We start from the raw sequence: 22,054 nt of genomic DNA on the forward strand, positions 1-22,054 counted from the left end.
TCTGTGACAGTTTGTGAAACATCCTGACTCAATATTATCTTTACAGTCTCTCCTAACCCCGTAACAATGTAAATATCAGTTTAATATCCGTTACTAATTCATTCACTGCCAGAGGTATACATATATATATATGTGTTTCCCCTCTGGATTACTCCAATAAATTTTGTGCTACTATTACGAAATGGTGTTTCATTTCAAAACTTTTTCAGTTTTATCATTCATATAACTGAAATATTGAAACACATGGAATTTTGTTTTTTATTTTGTATATAAAAATGAACCTGGGACTGGAAGAATTCTTTATTTCTAAAAGTGTCAGTAAAAAAACTTAAAAATGTTACTGATTCACTTAAGTGACACACATATTTTCTTATGGGGTTTTGTCAGTGTTTTGATTCACTTTCCATTTTCTTCAAGATAAGTATTTTCTTTGCTTATTTATAATTTGCACAACTTCAGTATTTTGTATATTTATGTCTTAATATGTATATCTAGCTCTTGTGGACCCTTTGTTGACGTTAGATTAATGTAATAATATCTTCATGAATATTTTGTTAGATAATTAAACAGTATTAACTTCTATACTTTAACTTATTTTTATTAATCATTAGTTTAGTTATTAATAGTTGAATGACTGAATAAATAGTTTGTTTTCACCACATTCGTAATTTAACACATAATAGGTTTTTTACCTACGTCAGAACTAGGTATGTATTATGAATAATTAAATAATTAGGAAAGAATCAAAAACGAAATAAAGGAAAGACTTATTCAAGTATTTTTAGCATAATGTAATGGCAAGAGGGTCCCTAGATATTATTGAACGTGATTAATATTAGATTATCATAATGATAACTTTTCACGGAAATTAATGAGACGGGTTGTGTTTGAGGGCTTAACCTGTGTAATGTAAATGATTACTGGCAGAAGGCTAAGCGTACAGTGTAGATGACCAAGATCGAGCGAAGAGGCAAAACAGATATATATTTTAATTTACTGGCTGTTTGTTAAGTAAAAAGAAAAAAACATAACTGAGACATTTTGTCGTCTCTATACCTTATAGATTTTGACCCTTGTCGTCCTGGTCCACTTCGCCAGTCGTCTATCGCTGATCCAGGTTAGTTGGATGATGACATCTGTCTTTCTTAAGATTGTATGAAATATGCAGTTGAAATAATGTGATTGACAATCCCTCACTTAACAAACGTTGGATCCGTCTTATAAAGTTTGTTTACTCTTGTATTTAACTATTTAAAATTGCAACACGTGAGGTTAAGGTTATGAAAATAGCAGTGGCTGTCTGAAAGTTTAATAAACAGGTCTGCCACTTTCGTAGAACACCAATATGGTGTTGAAATGTATGTTTAGCTATAACTTTGTCTTCAAATATTTTTACAACGTAAATTATCCTCTAAAGTCATTAGAACTTGACGATATGTTCTAGTAATCATACGATATATTCTGCCTGTAGATTACAGAATTGCAGATGAGCTGCTTAAGCCTTCTGTTATATTTGAAACTGAAATAGAATAAGGCTTGACAATCACTTTAGAAACATTCTGTTATTCTTGTATTTTGATTGAAAAGATATACATACTAACATAAGGAACTTTTAATGTTTTGTAACATCGTTTATGAAGATGTCTAAAAAGAATTAAATAGTGTGACAGAAAAATGGCTCAGTTTTTTTCTGTTGTATCTAGTTTTGGAGTAGAGTGATAAATAAATAATAAAATATTTCAATTGAAATCATTTTTTGTGTACAGTTTGTTTGTTTGTTTTGGAATTTCGCACAAAGCTACTCGAGGGCTATCTGTGCTAGTCGTCCCTAATTTAGCAGTGTAAGACTAGATGGAAGGCAGCTGGTCATCACCACCCACCGCCAACTCTTGGGCTACTCTTTTACCAACGAATAGTGGGATTGACCGTCACATTATAACGCCCCCACAGCTGGGAGAGCGAGCATGTTTGGCGCGACCGGCATGCGAACCCGCGACCCTCGGATTACGAGTCGCACGCCTTAACACGCATGGCCATGCCGGGCCTTTTGTGTAAAGGTATTCACTCTAAGCAAGATCAGGTTAACTAGTTTATGGCTTTATACGTTATTATAGCATAACGAAAAATCCAGTTTTGAACTCTAAAGAGTTTTGATGAAGGTTTCGATAACATTGAACAAAACCCAGCATGACCTGGTAGTTGATGCACTCAACTCGTAATCTGAGGGTCGTGGGTTCGAATCTTCGTTACACAAACATGATCGCCCTTTCAGCCGTGGGGCGTTATAGCATGACGGTCAATCCAACTATTCGTTGGTAAAAGAATAGCCCAAGATCTGAGGGTGAGTGTTGACTAGTTGCCTTTCCTCTAGTCTTATACTACTAAATTAGTGACGTCTAACGCAGATATCTCTCGTATAGCTTTGCGCGAAATTCAAACCAAACCAAACCAATTTTTAACCACTGATTTATATTAGAAAAAAAACAAAAACAGTCCCATGTTAATTGTTATACGGTGTTGAGTTACAATTGTACTTGTTTTGATAAATGTCTTTGAGCATAATAGGTCGTACTGGGACCAGTATATATATATATATTCTTCAAAAAAAGAAACGCAAAAGGGATATTTTTGTTATTTTAAATAGAAATATATGTAATAACGTTACAAGCTCAGAGTATGTGATGTTACACGTGTTAAGGCACTGATTGTCAGACCAAAATGACAATAAAAGTTGTGCACTTTGAAAACGGAGGAATACATCGGATTTTTCGCCAAAACGCATTCGTGTCCAATAAATTTGTTTGAGAGATCTGCATGTTCTGCAGGTGCAACATGTGCAAAATCCCTATAAAAGTGACGGGTTCTTGGTTTCCATAGCTCAGTGTTAAGCCACCGACACGCAATACAGTTACGCCAAGACTGACTGAAGCACAACGCAACAACGCCAATGGTCGCTTGGAAGCAGGCGAATCTCGATCAGATGTTGCCAGAACTGTGAATGTCCACCCAAGCACCATCACAAGGCTATGGAATCGTCACCAACAACATGGATCAACTCGTGACCATCCACGATCTGGCAGATCTCGTGTGACCACGCCCGCACAAGATCGCTACATCCGGTTACGTCATCTTCGGGATAGGACCATCACTGCGACGTCTTCTGCCTCAACCATACCAGGGTTGCGTAGGATTTCCGATCAGACCGGACGCAACCGTCTACGAGATGCAGGAATCCGACCTCGACGTCCAGTCAGAGGCGTCATCCTCACCCAGCAACATCGTCAAGCACGGCTGCAGTGGACTCGGGCACATCGGGTATGGTTTCATCGACGATGGAGGCATGTTTGGTTCAGCGATGAATCACGTTTTATGCTTCGTAGGCAGGATGGAAGGACCCGTGTTTACCGTCGCCGAGGTGAACGTTTTGCAGCAAACTGTGTGCAGGAAGTTAACAGATTTGGTGGTGGCAGCGTCATGATGTGGGCTGCCATCGCCTACAATGCCAGAACAGATCTTTTACACATTCGAGGGAATCTTACGGCTCAACGATACGTCGACGAGATTCTTAGGCCCCATGTGCAACCCATCATGGTGAATGTCAACGACGTTTTTCAACATGACAACGCCCGTCCTCACACAGCCCGACTCACCACTGTCTTCTTGAGACACCACAACATCAACGTTCTTCTCTGGCCTTTCAGATCACCAGATTTAAACCCCATCGAACATCTTTGGGACGAGTTGGACCGACGTCCAGATTTAAACCCCAAAGCTGAGTGGACAGCCATTCCACAGGATGTGATTCGTCATCTCATCGCTTCCATGGGCAGGAGATGCCAAGCAGTTATTGATGCTCACGAGGGGCATACTCGTTATTGATGTTGAGTGACGTTAAACTTCACCTAGTGAGCGTGGACTTCGCCTTTGCAGACTTTGGATGTTCAGCAGTGAATGTGCAAAGTTTCACACATGTCATACAGAACTACCCGGAATAAACTTGTTAACAATATGTCTCAAATTTTCCCTTTTGCGTTTTTTTTTTTGAAGAGTATATATATCAAACCATTTACAATCTATATAAATTTTATCATTAATCAGGGCACACATTTAAAGTTCAGTTTAAGGTTTGATGAGCATACCGTGGATGATGAATATAATACAGTTTACTTCGGACTCGACTATATTTTTCCCGAAAGCTTTGTTTTATTTTTTGGAGAAAAAAAAAAAGCATGACATAATTGTGTGTTTTGAATTTCGCACAAAGGTACTCGAGGGCTATCTGTGCTAGCCGCCCCTAATTTAGCAGTGTAAGACTAGAGGGAAGGCAGCTAGTCATCACCACCCACCGCCAACTGTTGGGCTACTCTGTTACCAACGAATAGTGGGATTGACCGTCACATTATAACGCCCCCACGGCTGAAAGGGCGAGCTTGTTTGGTGCGACCGGGAGTTGAACCCGCGCCCCTCGCAATACGAGTCGAATGCCTTAACACATTTGGCTATGCCGAGCCTTCGCATGATATAATATGAAAAAAAGAATCTCTTGAACGATTTGAAATCAGCATGTTTTCTTTGCACGAAAGTAATTGACTTCTGAAAACCAGTCTTCTAAAATAGTTGTCAAGAGGTTTCCAGTTTAAAATGCTCATCAATCGAACTTTAAGAAAGTGTGGTTTTGGTCATGATGACGTAATAGTTTTTTGCCCTGTCGCTTTAGCCTAAAATGACTACAGTTGATAACTTACCAAACAATAAACTAATATGTTCTTGTACCAGCTTCGTACCAAAAGTCACTGAAAGGCTAGATTGATTACGCTGGAAAACTAAACCTTGTGATGACTTTAAAACTTTTCTTCATCAGTACTTTTGTTTCATTTAACGATGTTTAGAAATGAAAAATATATTATACTTAAATATGAAATGTGTTTGGTTTACCGCAAAACCAAACATTTCTTATTCGGATTATAACGTCGCAACTCCATAAACTTTCCGCTTACCTTCTGAGGAACAGAGAGTGTGCTATAAGATTAGATATAACTGGATAAAACCGTCAAACTAATGCCAATTTGTTTTATTTTTTTAATACTAACTCTGGATCATCTGGATTAGGCTAGCGTGTTCAAGTGGCTATCGTGCTGGACCACAGACTCGTGAATTCGTGATTCACGTCTCTTCCCGCTAAAAGTATAACTATACATATATAAAACGACGATTACCGCAGTTATTCCTTAATGAGCTTTTCGCGAATATCCGAAAATAAAACAAATCACCTGATTTATAGATTTAACGAGACAGAATATATAATCTCTTTTAAAAAGCCTCATAAGCTATAAAAATTCCGATAAAGTAGGTGCGACAGGTAAATCCTGTAGGTAAAACAAGATACTTTTCCCTCTATGAAGGTATTTCTCCTGTACCCATTGCCAACATTCTATGTTACAAATCGAATAGGAGAAGCAACCTTCTCGCATGAAACAAGTAATTTCGCTGAGTCTCGCCTCCTAGATTTCAGGACAAATATGTAAATAAAGAAGCCTGGTTGATTATTTACATTTAAATTAAATATGACAAGTGAAGCGCGAAGAAACCATGGAAAAGTGTATCGTATAGTAGGTAAAAGTAGGGTATCCACTACATGTTTCGTGCTAAAAGCTTTTTTTTTTAATACATTATAAGGTTTCGGAGATTTTCAAAGATCAGGAAGCCAAGGATTTTCACTTAGTTGTGTGCTGCAGTTGTAGAGTTTATAGCATTTATAAAACATTCTTCAATATCCGAAAGTTTTAAACTTGCATATTCGTAATGGTTCATTGGATTTGTTTCTGGCGTGTAAACATGCTTACGATCCTTTAAATAGAATCAACAGATAAGCCTACTTGAACAGTTACAAACATGATCACATACACGAGTAATTAGCTCGTGAGTGTGGCTTTATCCTGCAACAAGGAAACAGCCCAATTTACTCTATAACTTTGTAAGTACACACTGGCGGTGCTTCTGATGGTAATAATGAGTTTGTTTGTTTGTTTGTTTTTTAAATTTCGCACAAAGCTAGTCGAGGGCTATCTGTGCTAGCCGTCCCTAATTTAGCAGTGCAAGACTAGAGGGAAAGCAGCTAGTCATCACCACCCACCGCCAACTCTTGGGCTACTCTTTTATCAACGAATAGTGGGATTGACCGTAATATTATAACGCCTACACGGCTGAAAGGGCGAACATGTTTGACATGCCGGGGATGCGAACCCGCGACCCTCAGATTACGAGTCACACGCCTTAACACGCTTGGCCATGCCTGGCCAGGTAATAATGAGAGACTATAGCATTAGAAATCCCAATTCGTATCTCAGAATGGCTGGTATGGGTATTAACACTTTTACTAACAAAGCAGAGAACAATGTAAAAGTGTTAATACCCATATCAGCCGTTCTGAGATATATTTGTATTTCAAGTGGGTTTCTCGTCATCAAGAAATTACAGTTCGATTCCTGCAGTGGGCCCATCGCAGATAGTTCATCTTTGGGTTTTTGTTTTTATTTTCAAAAAAATATAGAATTTGCATCATAAATTTAACTTAATAGGTTTGCAGGTAATTAAACAATATGTAGGTGCGCTGTATTTTAACCCTAAAACTACTGATAGCGATCCTTTTCATCTTAATAAAATGGCGCTTAAAACTATTTATGCACCAAATTTCTTGTGGTACATGTCTTTGTTTTTTACCTGGTCCCTAGTAATAAGTATATATCACCAAAAGTTTTAATAAATACCATAAATATTACAATTAATCTTACTGAATACTGCTGGGTTCCTCTATTATAAAGGATGAGTGATTTCATCCAATGCTTATGTTCAGCTCGTGACACTAAGCGCCCGAACAGGTAAAAACATAAAATTACTCAACATGATGTATTATGCAGTGATCAACTGTATTATTAGAATTATTTTCCACACATACAATAGGTTGGAATGTCTAATGTGGAATTATTTTAAGTTTAAGCCTCTTGAATTTATTTTCTAATATTTTGCAGAGTAAAATGAGTCATGTGCTAAATGTGTTTTGGCAAAAATTGTTATTAAGAGTTCCATATATAAGATGATTATGAGTTAAATATTGATGATAACAAGACATATAAAATGAGGAATATAATTTTTCTGTTCCTCAGTATTGTAATCATGTATATATCAGACTACGGGACAATGATAACCAACTGGAAGTGAATATGTCTAAAAATAACAAACTGGAATGTTTTACAACATCCAACTGGGAAATTGCCATCTGTAATTATTTTCAAAGAAACTCCATCTTTAACCAGACATACATGAGGAAACCGTTACACGTTTCCTATATTCCCTCTATTCATAAAGAAGACCATTATGGGAGAAATACTGAAACTGACAGTAAGAAAGGTAAAGCTGTATGAAAAGAGAAATATAACCATTTAATATCTGATGAACTGTGGTGGCACTTCGGTTGGTCATAAACCGAAGAGCGAAACAATCGAAGATCTTTGGAATCGAAATAACTGTAGCAATTTTTCCACAACCAATAGCACGTGACAAATTTAATCAGATTTCAGATGCCGTCTATTTTATTATGCTGAAAAGGAACAAAAAGATGAAACAAAGAACAAATTTTGTACTAAAAAATATCGTTTCCAGTAGATGGGTTCAGACACTCCAGTGTTGTTATTTCGTATTAAAAACTGATAACGGTTTTCAAACGAGACCTAAAACTCGAGCACTTCTGAATAATTCACTATTCAGGAGAATAAAGAAGAAAAATAGTGAATTATTTGAAAGTACTCCAGTTTTGGGTTTGAAAGCTATTGTAACTTTTGTGTGACTCCGTGTGTTAACTTCTCAATTAGAACCAAAAAACGTGCTCATTAGAAGAAACTATTAACATTCCGTGACAAATGTTTGTTTAAATAATAAATGTATTCCAAAAAAACATGGTGATGAATATAACATCAAACTTGGGCTTACTGGGTTAGTGACACATCCAAGTTTATAATATGTATACAGAAAGAATAACTTCCAAGAAAACAAAACTTAGGATAAAGAAGTGGTGCATTTTCAACTGAACAATTTTGTATACATATGTGCGTGAGGATTTATGCCAAAATGAGCAAGACTCTATACAGACAACAAGTGCTTATTTTTAAACGAGTTAACTTATACACTAAAAACGGTGTTATATTTTAAGAATAGCTAATCTGCATAGCACGCATACATACAAGTACGTTTGTTTTTATCTGAGGAAGCCTTTCCACACGTGCACGCACGCCATATTTTTAACCGAGCAAGCTTGTTTATATACACACAAATATGCTGTATTTTAAATTGAGAAAACCTGTATGTATGTATATGAATATATATTTATATATATATATATGTAGTTGTGGTGTAGTTTTTAATTGATCGAGTCTGTACACAAAATACGTCCTGCATTTGTTAACAGAATAATCTTGTAGACGCATACGTGCTTCATGACTCTGTTTAGGAAAAGTCTTTATACTAAAGAGAGAGAGACCGATTTCAGACATAAGTACGTCTGATAAAAGTAATATAGAAATGACCACGTGGTTCATATGTTATTGTAAAATTATGTAAAGAAGTGGACAATCATTAAATACGGAAATGTCAAGAAGAGTGGATATTCGAGAAATCCAGCTACTAAATCCATCCTATGTATCCGTTCGTGGGAACTCTTATAGCTGTTGGTATAGGAAAAGGACAGCCAGCGACCTCACTAGGTTTGATGGCACAGCCACGTCCACAATAGACCTAAGTGCGTTGTCGTATTAGAAAGCAATGCCAGCTTTGATAAAATAATAGCCTGCTTGAGCATAGAAAATAATTAGACACACACTTGCATACATGCATGTTACAGAGGTAAAAAGCACGTGGTTTAGAGTAGCTATGGGAATATTTAAGTTGAGAGTCGATTAATCATCCTTTAATTTCATGCAGTAAGTATACATACAAATATATATATATATACTCGGAGTGGGATGAAATATTGCCAGAAGACTAATTAAATATTGACATGAGTTTTTGTTGCGTATAAAGACTTGAAGACTGGTGTATATTTGTATATACATATATTAACATGTGTACTTATCTGTCTAAATATACATACACATATGCATATTGATATCTCTATGTAATATAGTACTTTTGTGTCAAAGAAAAACCAAACACAAGTACACACTCTTCAGAGAAATTACACACCATCTTTTAATAAGTGCTTTTATCTCGGTATCCCGAAAGACTTCTACCAGGTTGATGTCTGTGCACCGATCATTGATTGTTACTAAGTATATATACTTAATATAGGGAACATAGTGCCCTAAGCTAAAGTGTATTTGAATCAAGTGAAGAGAAGCTTTGCGTATGTGTTTTATGTTTCTTGTTAGAAACACAAGTAGCAACTTGTCCTCCAGCTCGATTGATTTATTTCTTTACATTAAGCCAACGTCTAAGGTAGACGTTCAGATGTTCAAGTACAAGCATCAACACTTATAGAAACACTTAGACACTTAGCTATATGTAGCTTCAATATACTATTTATTTCAAAATATTAAAAAAATGCATATAAGATTAGATACACAGTTGTTTGTCGAATGAGGTTATTGCGACTTTTACGAATATATGTGTTATTTATAACTAGATTCTAATAGCAAAAATAAGACGAAGAAATCTCCTCACATAAAAATTGCTTAATTCTTGGTCAACTTCGACTGTCCGTCACTCAGTTTACAAAAGACACGCCCATTTAATTAATTTCATCCAAGAAACCTTTCTCTCGCGAGGCCAATGAGAGCGTGGTTTGTGGAACAAGTGCTGTCGTTGTGAAAAAGACTATACAAGCACAGTGCACCTGATTCAGAACGAGCAACTAAACTACAACTAACAGCTGTTACTTTACATAAAATTTCTCTTTTCAAGACGTTCAAAACTATGTAGACATAATCTTACTAGCTTAGGAAGGGGTATTTATGATCAGTGTTCCATGCAGGTCACATTCTTTCAAATAACACTGTGTAACATAATTTTTACTTTTTTTGTTCCTGGGCAGAAAGTGTTATTTCCCAATTACTTAGGTGAAAAGTAAATAGAAAAGACCCATTTTTCTCTTCAAACTTTGCATTTGTGACCTGGGTAATGAAATTTTCAAATTCACCCTTTTTTCCAGAATATTCCAGGTAGATTCAGTGCTGAGTAGCTGATACAGAATTTTCTCGAACTTACAAGAATTTTCAAGAATGTTGTAGAACTTACGAGAATTTTCAAGAACCTTTTAGAACTTTCTAGAACTTTCCATAGTAATATATATATACAGGGGCTCACCACTCACCACTTCAGGTTAGTTCTAGCTGCCTAAGTGAAGACATAGACCTATCTGATTTTATCAGAGATGGCATCAAGAAGCTGCAAGCATTCTACAGACGCATTCTGCTATGTATGTCACCAATTTATCAAGACAAGAGCGAAAAAATATTTTGTGACAGCATCTGCTAAAATATGTGAAGCGTACAAGGTATATTTCGGCATGCCTGTCGGGGATCAAGACAAACCCTGGGCACCTCATTTTACCTGCGAACACCGCAAAAAACTCTAGAAGGTAAGACGGACAAATTTTGCTTGTTTGAATAGCAAGATTTTATATTATACAAATTTTAGACTTTTTAAAATTTAAATATTTTTTAATTTATTTATTTTTAATTTCCAATAGTATAGAAAAAATATCACATGTAAAATATTTTGCATGAACGTCTAACACATAAGTTGTAGATGAAATAAATTTATTCTTCACAATAATTTTATTTTGCTTTTTTGCAGGATGGTACAGAGGGGGAAAAGAGAGCCATGAAGTTTGCTATTCCAAGAATTTAGCGTGAACCCACTAACCACTCAAGCAGTTGCTACTTCTGCATAGAGGACCCTTCCAAACGTCGGGTTGGCAAGAATGCTTTTGCTATCATGTATCCGGACCTTCCATCATCCATCGCTTCAGTGCTAAACTTCCCTGTGATCCCTGCATTCACTCCGCCAGAGAGAAAGTAGCCATCCTCAGAAGAGAGCAGCATATCAGAAGAGGAGGTAGACGTTAAAGATCCAGATTATAATTACAGTGGTGCAGCTGGTGAGATAAACCCATACTACCCCAATCAAAGAGATCTCAAACTTGATCAGAGATCTTGGTCTAACAATGTCTAATGCCGAGCTTTTGACTTCTAGGGTCAAAGAGCGGGATTTGCTAGATTAAAGCGTGCAAGTCGCAAGTCAGAGGAAGCGTAACCGACATTTTTCAAGCTTCTTCACTCGTCAAGATGGGCTCTGCTTCTGCCACAATGTATCCGGTCTGTAGATGGCGACTGAAATTGTCTGTAACCCGAACGAGTGGCGCCTCTTCATTGATAGTTTATCCAGAAGCCTCAAAGCTGTGCTGCTCCATAACGGGAATAAGTATCCGTCTCTTTCCCCGGCTTATTTCGGTGCACCTCAAAGAGGAATACAACAGCGTCAAGACCTTGATAGAAGCCTTGAAGTATGATGAGTATGGCTGGGAGGTAATCGGAGATTTCAAAATGGTGGCGTTCCTGATGGGTCTTCAAGGAGGCTTTACTACGTTTCCCTGTTATCTTTGCCTATGGGACAGCAGGGACACCGCAGCACACTACAACAGGAGGCACTGGCCACAACGAACCGCGTTCTCTGTGGGGATGCACAATGTCAAGTATGAACCACTAGTGGACCTCCTAAAGGTGTTGTTCCCACTATTACACATAAAAGTTGGTCTTATGAAACAATTTGTTACAGCTCTTGATAAGGAGTCTCAAGCCTTCGAGACTTATTCCCTACGCTGTCTTGGGCAAAAGTCAAAGCTAGCGTCTTCGTTGGAACACAAATAAAGAAGATCCTGGAGTGCAAAGAATTCTCCAAGAGGCTCAGTAGGAAGGAAAAAAAATCCTGGGGCAGCTTTGTTGCAGTGGTTCTGGGCTTCTTGGGCAATCACAAGGCCGAAAATTATGTGGAACTTGTTGAGGTTCTGGTAAAGAACTACGGCAAAATGGGCTGCAGGATGTCTCAGAGGAGCAAGGCAAGCGCTTTCACCAATATATACTAGACTTTAAACGCCGCTACCAAGAAGCGTATAACAAAAATATGATGGGAGACTATATTTGGGGCTGATACGTGAAAGTGATTTACATTACAGTCGCAAATCTCGAAAAACTACTCACTTCTAAACATTTTTGTATAATTTTAGTATAAATATATGTAAATCTTGATTCATATGTTGTTTTATTCGGACCGCATGTAAATGAAAATATGCAAATTTGCCCGTTTTTACAAAGAAAATATGTTAATTTTTAAATTTCATTATCCAGGTTACAAAAGCAAAGTTTGAAGGGAATAATGGCCATTTTCTGTACTTTTACAACATAAGCAATTAAGAAGTAACACATACTATGCAGGAACAAAATCTGTATTACATAGTGTACGTACTGCACATAGTCACTTCAATTGTAAAACTGTAATCGCGAAGCATTTCACTAGAAAGATGTCCTCACTGAAAGAAAAAAGTTCAGTTTTAGGGTAGTGGACTGATTTTGAAATACATTATTTAATAGACTGATGCCACTGATGCTTCTTCTATTTCAAGGTATCATAGTCTACAAGGTCAGTCACTTTACTGACGTTACTAAGTATTCATTGGGACAGATAATAAAGTTTATTTAAATGCTCAACAGAAAGTGTTTAATAACTATGTCTAAAGGGCATGACACTTTTCCACTCACTGAAATCATTGAGTAATAAAATATTAAAATCCTTTTATCCATAACTGATAATTGAGCAAAGCACTCAGAAATTAGTGACATAAGTCAGTTGAAACTAAGTTATGGCAATCTTTTCAAACAGAGAAAACACGTAGATAGATAGATACATATAGACAGAGCTAGATACATGCATGATGCTGTGAATTTATTACTTGTAATAATCTGTTAATTTAAATCCACAAGTTTCTCAGGACATAAATCGTGTTTACCTAGTTATTTTTACGCAATGGTATCTCATTCATGATGCTCCCTAGGTAGTACAGCGGTAATGTCTACGGATTTACAACGCTAAAATTAGGGGTTCGATTCCCCTCCGTAAGCTCAGCATATAGCCCCATGTATCTTTGCTATATGAAAAACACCCACATTCATGGTAGGATCTGCATTAAAAAAATGAAAATGAGTCTTGTAATCTTGTGTTACACTTTAAAAAGAAAGCATGTTAGGTTATAGATACGAATAGTCTGTAATAATCTATAGTCACAAACCTATCATTTAAACAGTTTTAAAATAGATTCTATAATTCCCAAAGAGAACAAATGCCTTTAATGTTAAAGTTAAAATAGGAAAGGACTCAGATATTCTAATAATAAAAAATGATTGTTTGGCTTATCTTCTTCACAGCGGAAAAGTCCTAGCTTAGTATGCGAAAGGGTTTGTTCTTTAGAAGTATTTGAGCTAACATTAACAATGTGTAAAAGAGACGTATGCGGTTTATTCTTTAAAAGTATTTGAGCTAATATTCACAATATGTGAAAGAGGCGTGTTTTTTGTTTTTTTTTAGAATTGTTTGAGGTAACATTCATGCAGTAAATGAATGACCGATGTAGTTGAAAAGGGAAATATGTTGTCAATTTAGAAGAGATAACCCGTTGTTCTTAACAGAGATAAGCTGTTTGTTTTGCAATAATAACCTGTTTGCTTTAACAGAAATAGCCTTCTCCTTGTTTTTATGACGATAACCCTTTTGCTTTAATAGATAATCTAAGAGAGTGGCGAACAAATACCACCAGACACCATTGTACACGAGTTTTAAATGGATGGCGTTTACTAGCCATCTTCAATTTAACCAACCAGTTCAAAAATAGAAACAGTTTTTTTTAAAGCCTTGTGTGAACTTTTGCGGTAAATAAAGAAGAGTTAAACTGATGGTTTTAATTGAGATAGTCCATTAATTTTGATAATTATAGTCTGACTGTTTGTAGTAAAGATTTTGTTTGGTAATCGTCTGCCTAGGTAGTCGGACCCGGCATGGCCAAGCGTGTTAAGGAGTTCGACTCGTAATCCGAAGGTTGCGGGTTCGAATCCCGGTCGCACCAAACATCCTCGTCCTTTCAGCCGTGGGGGCGTTATAATGTGACGGTCAATCCCACTATTCGATGGTAAAAGAGTAGCCCAAGAGTTGGCGGTGGGTGGTGATGACTAGCTGCCTTTCCTTTAGTCTTACACTGCTAAATTAGGGATGGCTAGCACAGATAGCCCTCGAATTGCTTTGCGCTAAATTAAAAAACAAAACAAAAAACAAGCAGCCTAGGTAATTATAAGCCTTTAGATATGATATAGATAAAAAAAATCTATTTATGAATCCAATACATAAAACAGTGGAAAAGTTACACAGACAGGTGGTAGAGATGGAAATCAAATATTTTTTGTTTATAGTGTCTTTGGTTTTTATCGTGTTTTCTATTTTTGAGCAATTCGTGTAAATATTAGAGCACAAAACAATTTTATGTTGCCCTGTATATTTGCCGTCTTACAAATGAACTAAAACAAGAAAATGTCCTTATTTAAAAATTGACCACAACCTTTGGATGTAATACCACACCCTTTTTATTTAACACCACAACTTTTGGATGTAATACCACACCGTTTTATTTTCAACACCACGATCTTTGCGTGTAAGAGATGAATTCCGGAAAACACTTGATTTCTCGTAATATATAAAACAAATTAATATTTTTAACAGAATGATCTTTCTTGTTTAGTGAATTTTATTTGTTTCAAAAGATATAAGAAAGAGAAAACATATATGTTGCTCAATATATTGGTGAGTTTAGTTCTGATAGTTGTTTATTATCTTTTGATGCTTGGCTTTCGTGTAGTAATGACATAATGTTCTTACTTACTTTTCTGTTTCTATTGTAAAAATTGAGGTTCATGTATGTTTTCTCTGCAGGACACAGTGGTATAAACCAACTGGGAGGTATTTACGTCAACGGTCGACCACTGCCGGACTCCACCAGACAGAAGATCGTAGAACTTGCTCACAGCGGCGCGAGGCCCTGCGACATCTCCCGTATTCTTCAGGTTTCTAATGGTTGTGTTTCCAAGATTCTAGGCCGATATTACGAAACCGGATCCATCCGGCCCCGAGCAATCGGGGGAAGCAAACCCCGTGTGGCCACACCGCCCGTGGTGGCCAAAATTGCTCATTACAAACGGGAATGTCCCTCCATCTTTGCCTGGGAGATTCGAGATAGACTGTTGTCTGATGGAGTGTGCAGTAACGATAATGTTCCTAGTGTAAGTAATGTTAATCACCACTCATAACGTCTATTTCTATACAAACTTCCTCTCGACACGTCGTCGCTCACACTGAATCCCTTTCTGACAAACTTACGACAGTCTACTGCAGCAATTCGGCAAATGTGCACTGATAATCTGGTTTTAATAAACAGACGCAAATGTAACCAACATATGATGTTATTGTACACAAAAAGATAGAAGAATAAATAAACACGCATAAAAATACACTGGCAGACAGATATAAACAGACGGTAAAGATGGTTGATAAATTATTTTCTTTTCACACTCTTCAGACATTTTAAAATCATCAGAAAGTCACACAATCAAGGTAGGAATCTGATAATAACTTTTATTTTGATCTATATATTATTTTGTACGCTTATTAATATCAGAACATTCTATTCTCCTCCATGTTTTCTAATTAGGTAAGACCTATTATATTATTCACCTTTCTTCTTATGTACATATGTATTAACCTATCTTTGACCTTTAATATATTTTGTAGTATTATCAACCCTTATGGTGAAGTTCTGTTGTTTTGTGTGAGAGTTTGAAATTGGTATAATATCGTCTACGTTTTCATTAACCTCTTTATCGTGTTGTTAGTTCAAAAGTTTGATATTTTTATCTATTATTTTTAAATCATTTAAAATATTTGCTTTTTGCTTTGAAGATATATTTTATAACCCTAGTAGTTTTCCACATAAAATGTTAGATATCAGGTAAAAGTTTAATCTGCTTTATTCAATCAATTGAACATGCCATTAAGCAACAGCGAAACACCAACCGTTTTATTATTATCACAATATCTGTTACCTTGGACATGGCAAAATGATATGTTATCACAATATTTGTTCTTTTGAACACAATACAGAACTATGATAATATCACAATATTCGCTTTCTTGAAAACGGCAATATTTTCCCCTGGAAAACAACACAATATATATAAATATATAAACAACACAATATAATACTGTTTTCACAATATCTCTTTCCTTGAACACAAAATATCTTTCAACTATTACAGGAATAATTTTTCTTTCTAAAACCTTCGCTTTTCTTCTTTGATCATGCATTATTTAGAATTTAGTTTTAACCTATGTTCTTGAAGTACAAGTATAGGTAAAATCTAAAGGTAAATATATATATATATATATATATATTGTTTTTGAACATATTGTTATTGTTTGTCAGCTTCGTTAATATGATTTTTTTCTCAGTTGAGTGATGGTGGCGGTTTGTTTCTAGCAAAAAGCTACGTAATGGGCTATCCACGCTCTGCCCACCACAAGAAATCGAATCAGGATTTTAACGTTATAAACCAGTAAAGTTGGTGCTTATCCATTGAGAAGCATTTACTGATGTTTATTGTCTGTATCATTCCATTATTTTGTCACATTACCTTTTACTAGTATTTGGTATTTTCAATTTGTTCAGCACATTATACAATACTTGGGCCGTGCAGAAGTTCAGGAATAGCCGTCCCTAATTTTGAAACTGTTGATTAGAGGAAGATCAGATAGTGAACAGAACCCATCGCTTATACAGCTACTCTCAATTTGAACCAAACAGTGGAATGAAAGTTTACTTTCAAACGAGATCACATATCTTGGGCGTTCCGATCTGCATCACGGCCCTAAGTTTTACTACACAACAAAAGACATTGTAAAAAGTAATCAGTTTAATTCACGTGAAGGTTAAACAAAAGTAACACTTTAGAAGTAAGTACACATTATTTACTAATGCATAATGTATTGAAATCCAAATTTATTCCCTCGTACGCCATCTATGAAACGCTGACGATTGTAATAAATAATACCATGTAGTTCGTTATCTGTTACCATTATTTTAAACATTCAGATATGTAAACCAGCCGCTTTAGATTGCTGAGAGAACATGAATTTCTGTGGCTTACAATTGCCGTTAACTGTTGTGGGATCGATGTATTGATGAAAGGATGCACTTCCACCATCTTCACACACTGAAGTGAGGATGTATATACAGATCATGCTGGCTTCCTATTTACGATCTTATTAGTATCACGTGATTTTCATCACACAATAAGCTAGTTTGTGGCGGTAAATGAAGAGGACACTCAGATTCTAGAGGCAAAGTAGCAATAAGGTAATTTTAACCACCACTTAACATTGTCTATTGTTATTGTTATCGTAAAACGGAAAGGTAGCGAACTATAGAAACACCGCCTTATAGGCTGAAAATGTGAATTGTTACTTTTATACGATATTATACGCATACGAGTAAATCGCAATACCTATTAACATACTATTTGGATTGTTTTGTTTTCCCAATATTTTATAATTAATATTAAATGTTATTACATTCAGTAATCGTTAAGAAGATACATAGAGAAGTTATGTACTTAATTCACGAAAATTAGTTTATAGTTGATAGTTAGTTTTAATGTTGTAGGAAAACTTATTGTTTGCTGTTAAGCACAAAGCTACACGATGGGCTATCTGTAGTATTCCTACCGTTATTTCAAAACCCAATTTTCTGAGTTATAAGATCTGAGAATTACGCCTAAGCCATTGGTCGGCTATAAGAAAAATCTAGTGTATATATTTAATTGGTTAGTTAGAATATTTTTTTAAAATATTATTTATCATTTTTACCAAACCACAATTAATTCAACAAAAGAAACTAACAGAATTATTTCTCAGAAAAACTGGTGTTCCTGCATCGTCACAATAGTTTGTGAGAGGCTCAAATCTAGGAATTCTCTAATGTAACCTTTTATTGCTGAAACACAATGTCAGTAAAGCCTTTCTTAATTTCACTATAATTTTTTTATATACGTGTTTTCTTCAGAATTTGTTTTACCAATAGGTGCATAAAACGTTTATATTTTGTATGACATCAAAGCTTTCGTAATAAAAATGATATTTTTAAGTTTGTCTAAGCTTGTAGCGAAGTTATTACAGCAAGAAGTACTGTTAGAAAAGTTAGAAAACAGACTGACAAGCATAGAGAACGTATAACTTAAAAAATAACCATAAACATACAACTTTGATAACTTATAAGATATTTACTAATATACGCAATGATAACTAATTAGATAACTATAAACATTCAACATTGATAATCTATTAGATTGCCATAAACACAGGGCATTGATAACCTATTAGATAACTGTAAACATAGGGCACTGGCATCTTCTTTCTTTCATGGCCAGGTGGTTAAGGCACTTGACTCATAATATGAGAGTCGCGGGTTTGAATTCACGTCACACCAAATATGCTCGCCCTTTCAGCCGTTGGGACGTTATAATGGGAAGGTCAATCCCACTATTCGTTGGCGGTGGATGGTGATGACTAGTTGTCTTCCCTCTAATCTTATACTGTAAAATTAAGGACGGCTAGCGCAGATAGCCCTCGTGCAGCTTTGCATGAAATTCAAAAACAAACAAGTAGCTTTAAACATACGGTACTAGTAACCCATTACATCACTATAAGCATATGATATTGAAATATATTTCATAACTATAAACAAACGGTATTGATAACTTATTGCACAGTTACAAAATAGAGCATTTGTAACTTAATGCATCACTCATACGGCATGATAACCTGTCTCATAACTATAAACAAACAATAATGATAATCTGTGATATAGCTATAAACATACAGCATTGATAGCTATTATACAGTTACAAGATGTATGTCCACGAGGTCTCTAAGTGTTATGGTTAAAGAATAAATAAAACCAAAATTAAGAGTAACAAACATTTATGTTTCTTGCATTTGAAGTTCGTATGTTATGCTCTGTCATAACCTATAGAGTTTATGATTCTTCTCGTGATTCATGGCATACGCACATTTTATTAACGTCACGACAGTACAAAATGTAAGATTAAGCATCCCTTATGTGACGTACTTTTGTACTTATGTGACTGATAGATAGCACACTACTGTATTCTGGTGCGAGTGATTAAAACAGGTAATCCCTCTCAGCAACCTTTGACCTCCTTTCGTAAAAATAAAAATTGAATTAATTTATAACAACAATGCTGAAACAATAAGTGATTTTGTTAACGATTCATTAAATTAAAATTTTATAAATTACTGAATAGTGTGCTTGATACGTCATAAGTTGAATAACTAAAATTATATATGGATTTATAACTGTAGGAATAATGATCAGAGAAAAAGACGAGCAAAACAAAGAAAAAAGCAACTGTAAGAAGCAACATGTAATTTAATCATTGTAAACTATTTTAACTCAGATCTTTCCTTTCTTGGGTTTCCTCATCAGCAAACTTTACTGAACTTCAGAAACAATCAAACTATGAAAACGAGGACATTGTGAAGAACTTAATTCAGAGATCACATGATTTACACAATTAACAGAAATGCGTTTCTGCACATATTGATATCGTTTTTAGATTTTCGGAAGAGTTAACTCTGTATGGCTTGTTCTGTATTGAGCATCTATTCAGCAGTGACGTAACCATTTGTATTTTTAGGTATAATCAATGCAACATTTAATCATGTTCTGAATGCCATCAGCTGGTTGGTGGTAAGTCAGTAACAGACAATCATACTTTCCTTTGTTCTACATACGTGAAAAAGCTACCCCGTTGTTGTTGGGTCTTGCTTTCCTGTTGTTGTTGAGTCTTGCTTCAATTAGGTAATGTATTTAAAGTATAATTTAAAAAAAAAACTGACTATTCAGACCACATCTTTCCTCATACTGTTTTATCTGTGATCAGTTTAGAAAACAGGAATATTAGAGTATATTTTACCTTGTTCTCTTGACATGCTTCTAGTTAAATAAACGCTATTTATTAGGTTGACTTTAGGATCTGGTTTATGTGATAATTTGCTTTGATCAGGACTTATTTTTTACTCCTTTCAGTGTCCACGTTCTAATCTATAATAAGAAAATTAAAAGTACTACATTAGCTCCACAACTCTTTTAAGGTAGACAAGACCAGCTCTGAAAATCGTTCTTCATGTTATTTACTATGTAACTAAAACTGTGATACTACAGCATCAATCAAAAAAGACGTTTTTCTTAATAGAAACCGAGTTAGTAACTAATAGTTAATACTAACTATTAACTGTTTAACTTATAATTACTAACGTAATAAACAACGAACTGTCAGATTTAATTTGAATAAAAGCTCTTGGGACTCAGTAATATTTTTACTGCATACAATTTATTTAATAATTTTCTGCAAATTAATAATTTAATTCTTAAATATAGTTTATAATGTTTTCATTGGTTGAAACCTTAATTTGAATTAATTATTTTGCACAAACTTCCATCCAGTTAGTAAAAATGATCATTTGTATTCCGAGCAGTTAGTTACTAGTGAAACTAAATTACAGCCTCGCAGAAAGATTCAACATTGCTAGTTTGTCCTCAAGCCTAGGGATGAACGATTGACATCAATTTCTCACGGTGCATGAACACGTGAGACTCTCTATAATGCTCATGTGGACGGAAGAAGGCTCTGGTCTGTCTCACGTCATTGGTGTTCCTAACTTATACTTGAAAATGATACAAATGGCCTAATAAATCCTACCAATTCCATATGTTTGGGCAATGTGCTGAAGATAGCATGTAATGATTATTGGTACATTCGCAATGAATAATTCAAGACATATATATAGACAAAGATATACATGAATAGAAGAGACAATGGAACTTAGGATTATTCGTTATCGTCATTTAGAATAAGTGAGAGGAGATTATATAATAGTTTGTTCTTTAACAGAATGTTAACGTTAGAAAGAAGTTTACCTCTTTAAAATGTTTTATTTTAAACTTGTAAGTTTGTTTCAATAGCGAATATCTGTGTTTGAGTAATTTTACTTCTTTGACAAAATGATGGAACTATGTTTCTAAACTAAAAATGGATTTTTCGCGCTAACAGAGACTGAAAAGACCAGACATCTCTCTGGTTGAGTATAAAACTACAAATCAATAACTATTAGCGGCATCTTATAAAGTCCTTTATTGTTCCATAAAAGAAACTGTCTCGTTTCTTCGTGGTTAAATAATCGGCATTCTGTATTTTATTCATTGGAAACCGTTCACCCTCTGCCCTTACCTTCCTTTGATCATACATTATTTTCCTATATAAAGGAAGTGAACGCCACTTATCAAACAATAACATAACTTTAACAATCACGTTAGACTTAATCCTTTTTGAATAACCTTTTTATATGACACACAGTGAAACCTTTAGAGTACAGAAAGTGTCGGCTAGCTTCAAACATGGCCTCCCGTAGCGCTGAGAGGCATGGATTTGCTCAATCAAGGACTTCTGATTCTCCAACCTAAATTCCAGAATGAGCATGAAGAAAAATGTGAGAAGTGGTAAATGTTTGTGGTTAGTTCTTCTTCGTATATTTACTGCATGTTGTATGTGTGTTTGATATGGCTTCTTCAGTTTAGGAAACACAACAAATACGAATACCCATTCAGCAAAGAAATTCCTCCACAGTTGTTTTGTCAATGTTACTGAAGCGGATATGTTTACTTCAAAATATAGAGATTTATATGCGCCATTCAATGATACGGAAGACTGGTTTAAAACGGTATGTGTAGATATAGGTTCTAAAATAATTTAATCATTTTATAAAAACTTAAAATCAACCTGTAGTGAAAACAGGCGAAATAGGCAATTGAAAGCAACGGTCAACTGAAAGGTAG

General features: G+C 35.3%; 1 protein-coding gene across 6 annotated transcripts in view; it reads left to right on the top strand.

Annotated features, from left to right (window-relative positions):
* The window catches only part of LOC143225781 (paired box protein Pax-6-like), a 94,702-nt gene that overhangs the window by 38,651 nt on the left and 33,997 nt on the right, over nt 1–22,054 (top strand). For 4 of the 6 annotated variants that reach the window (XM_076455770.1, XM_076455771.1, XM_076455769.1 and 1 more), the window contains 2 exons: nt 1,064–1,117; nt 15,022–15,368. In XM_076455770.1, the coding sequence (XP_076311885.1) occupies nt 1,064–1,117; nt 15,022–15,368 (401 nt within the window). The remainder of the gene's footprint in view (nt 1–1,063; nt 1,118–15,021; nt 15,369–22,054) is intronic. The other 2 variants (XM_076455774.1, XM_076455773.1) reach the window with 1 other exon arrangement.

The sequence above is a fragment of the Tachypleus tridentatus genome, chromosome 9, assembly GCF_004210375.1.
Source record: "Tachypleus tridentatus isolate NWPU-2018 chromosome 9, ASM421037v1, whole genome shotgun sequence".
NCBI classification, from domain to species: domain Eukaryota; kingdom Metazoa; phylum Arthropoda; class Merostomata; order Xiphosura; family Limulidae; genus Tachypleus; species Tachypleus tridentatus.